The sequence below is a fragment of the Leptidea sinapis genome, chromosome 4 (assembly GCF_905404315.1).
Source record: "Leptidea sinapis chromosome 4, ilLepSina1.1, whole genome shotgun sequence".
Taxonomy (NCBI): Eukaryota; Metazoa; Arthropoda; class Insecta; order Lepidoptera; family Pieridae; genus Leptidea; species Leptidea sinapis.
The window spans coordinates 3255863-3259234 of NC_066268.1; the positions used below are offsets into that span (position 1 = coordinate 3255863).

General features: G+C 37.1%; 1 protein-coding gene across 1 annotated transcript; it reads left to right on the forward strand.

Moving 5' to 3' along the window:
- The first annotated feature begins 238 nt into the window (after positions 1-238).
- LOC126979789 (uncharacterized) lies at positions 239-2620 on the forward strand. Its single transcript, XM_050829324.1, has 2 exons — positions 239-310; positions 567-2620. Exon 2 carries the CDS (start codon positions 1073-1075, stop codon positions 2021-2023), a length of 951 nt encoding a protein of 316 aa, XP_050685281.1. The 5' UTR covers positions 239-310; positions 567-1072; the 3' UTR covers positions 2024-2620.
- Positions 2621-3372: the final 752 nt, after the last annotated feature.

A 3372-nucleotide genomic window follows, 5' to 3' on the forward strand; every position in this document is an offset into this window, starting at 1 on the left:
ATTTTTTTTGCGATATAAAAACCCTAGAAATATTTGTACAATTACCCCACAGGAACAGTCCGTAACGCAAAACAGAATCAATGTAGGGTCAGTAGTTCAACAATTAACCACTCGTACATAATTAGCCTCGTTAACATTTGGCAAACGTGACGTTGCCACCTCGTGCAATATTTAAATTCGGGCGGCGCAAACGATATTTACCCCGCTCCCTAGTTGGCGGCGAGCTCTTGCGTCGAGTGTATGTGTCATAGTCTTGGGTGGTGTGAGGACGATATTATTCGAAAACGGTGAAAAAAGTAAGCCAAAAATAGTAAGTATTTTTTCGTTTCACGTCTTATAGATAACAATTTCATAAACTTTACTATGTTAGCCTTATAAATATGATATCTGTGCATCTTTTAATGTAGATATAGCGTGCGTCGTTTTAGTAAGTTGAAAGTAACATTCCCTTTTCTGTATCGGGAGGTGGGTCGTGCACAGTTAACCAAGCCAGCATGTCCAACAGTTAACCATGGTTAGCTGTGTCCATGTTTATTTTAATGTTTTAAATTTAATACTCGTTACAGATGGGCCGGGTTAAAGCGACCACTAGAAAAAAGGGAGGGCATACGGGACAATCTATGAAGAAAGCACTAGAACTAGTCAAAGCTGGAATGAGTATTAGGCAAGCAAGTAAAGAGTGCAATCTTAAATATCCAACGGTTAGATTATATGTGCACAAATACATTGTAAATCCACATGTTCGCTTAACACAAAATTACGCAGTCAATACGATTTTTACACCTGAAGAAGAAGTAAAAATAATAGAATATATTAAATATTGCGCTGAAATATTTTATGGTTTAACTACTAAAAATTGTAGACGTGTTGCTTATTAAATGGGAAAGCCAACAATATCAAAGTACCCGCGTCCTGGATCAAATCAGAAATGGCTGGATTTGAATGGCTACGTTAATTCAGAAAAAGACACCCGGAAGTTTCTTTAAGGAAACCAGAAGCCTGCAGTTTGGCAAGGGCAAGTGCTTTTAATAAACACAATATTGAATCATTTTTTCACAATTTAAAATCAGTTATGGGGAGACACCCAACATTTGCAGATGGCACTAGGATTTACAACTTAGATGAAACTTCAACTACCACAGTACAAAGACTGTCTAAGGTATTAGCACCGAAACGCACAAATGTATCCAAAATTACAAGTGGAGAGAGGGGTACCCTTGTCACAACCTGCTGCATTGTTAATACAACCGGACAAGCTTTGCCTCCGGCTATGGTTTTCCCCAGGAAAAAGTTTCAACCTCACATGTTACATGGAGCGCCATCAGGTTTAGCTGCTGCTTCTCGGTGGATGAATGCCGAGATATTTGTAGATGTAATGAAACACTTCATCAAACATGTATCAGCTTCAAAAGAAAATCCTGCACTTTTAATTATGGATAATCATGAGAGTCATCTTTCGCTTGAGGCACTGGACCTTGCTAAAGCTTCAGGAGTCACTGTTTTAACCCTTCATCCACACACCACTTCAAAACTTCAACCACTTGACGTTGGATTGAACGGTCCATTTAAGTCATACTACAATGCAGCAGTGGATTCATGGCTATTAAGAAATCCGGGACAATGTTTAACTATTTCCTATATTGCAGAATGTGTGGGAATCGCATATATGAAGGCGATGACTCCGATAAACATAATCAACTCATTTAGGAAAACTGGTATATTCCTATTTGATCAATTTATATTCACAGAGGTTGACTTTATGCCTAGCCCGGTGACGGACAGCTCACATACCTTAGAAGACATTGAAAACCGACAGGGTGAAAAATCTCCGTCACCATCTCTTCTCGATAATGTTGATCCGGAACTCAAAGACTCAAACGAAGACAAAGATATCACGCCTCCAGGAATTGTCACACCCGAAGCGCCATCTCCATCTATAGTTGAGAATAACAATTCGCAACTTGATTCTCCCGACGGCCCAGATTCCCTTAAGCAATTAATGTGTTCGTCAAAATGTTGGTAATCAGCCAGATTCATCCAATATCCGAGATAATCTCCAAATACCGTCTCCAACTGTTAAAAATATTCATCCACGTGAAACTCTTCAACCTACTCCTTCGACAAGCAGAAATATTACTGCACTCCTGGAATTCATGCCTCCAATAAAAGCAAAACCTCGTGATCCAAAAAGACGTAGAACACCTGGAAGAAGCATGATAGCTACGGATACTCCAGAAAAAAGATTGTATTGCCGCTAAGAGAATAAAAGCGAATTAGAAGCTGATTAAAAATGTCAAGCAAGACCTATTCACCCAAAATACTAAAAAAAAAGACAGGTAAAAATAAGAAGAAACCCAACATTGCCAATAATCCAGAGACATCAGAGGAAGAAGAATTTGTAGCGAGTGGAGAATCGTCTGGTGGTGAGGAATATGTCAGTGAAAACGAATTTGAGTATGGTGAAATTATACTACATGGCAACTTCTTACCATTGACTCGAGATCCAAGGGAGCAAGAATATGTCGGCGTGTTATTTCCATTTAAGAAATCCTCTGTTTATTACGTTGTCAAAATTTTAGAAGACATTTATTATTTTTCTGTGAGAAGTATATTATTTTATTGTTCCTAAAACTGTGATTATCGTAAAATTAATCCTACACAATTAAGACTGTTAAGACTTTAGTAGCTATTTTCATCAGGTTTCGTGATGCGTAAGTGTCATAGTATCGTAAAACACCATCTGTCCTTGACCACCTGAATCTTTGATCTGAGTATATTTTATTAATTGAAGAATAATAAGCAAAGAATAAGCGTTTTTTCATTATATCAAAACTTGTTTTATTTCTTTATTTTTATGTCCTTAACATATCATAATAGTCATTTTTAACCGACTTTAAAAGGTTCTCAATTCGTCGGTATTTTTTTTATGTTTGTTACCTCAAAACTTTCGACTGGGTGAACCGAATTTGATAAATTTTTATTTGAAAGCTGGTGCTTCCCGTGTGGTCTCATTGTAATTTGGTTCAGATCTGACAGTGGCATTCATGAGAAAACCATAAAAGTCTTAAATTTGCTATACATACGTATAGCAAAGTGGATGATAAATTGATGAATAACTCAATATCGCGCCAACCGATTTCAATGATTCTTTTTTTATTGGAAAGTATATACTTCAAAGATAGTTTTATGAGGGTTTGGTTAGGTTCTGATGACGGAATCCATGACAAAGTAAAGGAACTCTTCAATTCTTAGGAGCAAATTAACGATACTCGGCCAAATCTTTTTTATGCTATCCGGATATTTAAGTCATATACCATAACATAGTTATGGACAAGCAATTGTCGTAGTCGAATATGATGATCAATGGGACTC

Excerpts from the sequence above, each read along its gene's own strand:
- LOC126979789 (XM_050829324.1), top strand. The coding sequence starts at position 1,073 with ATGGGGAGACACCCAACATTTGCAGATGGCACTAGGATTTACAACTTA.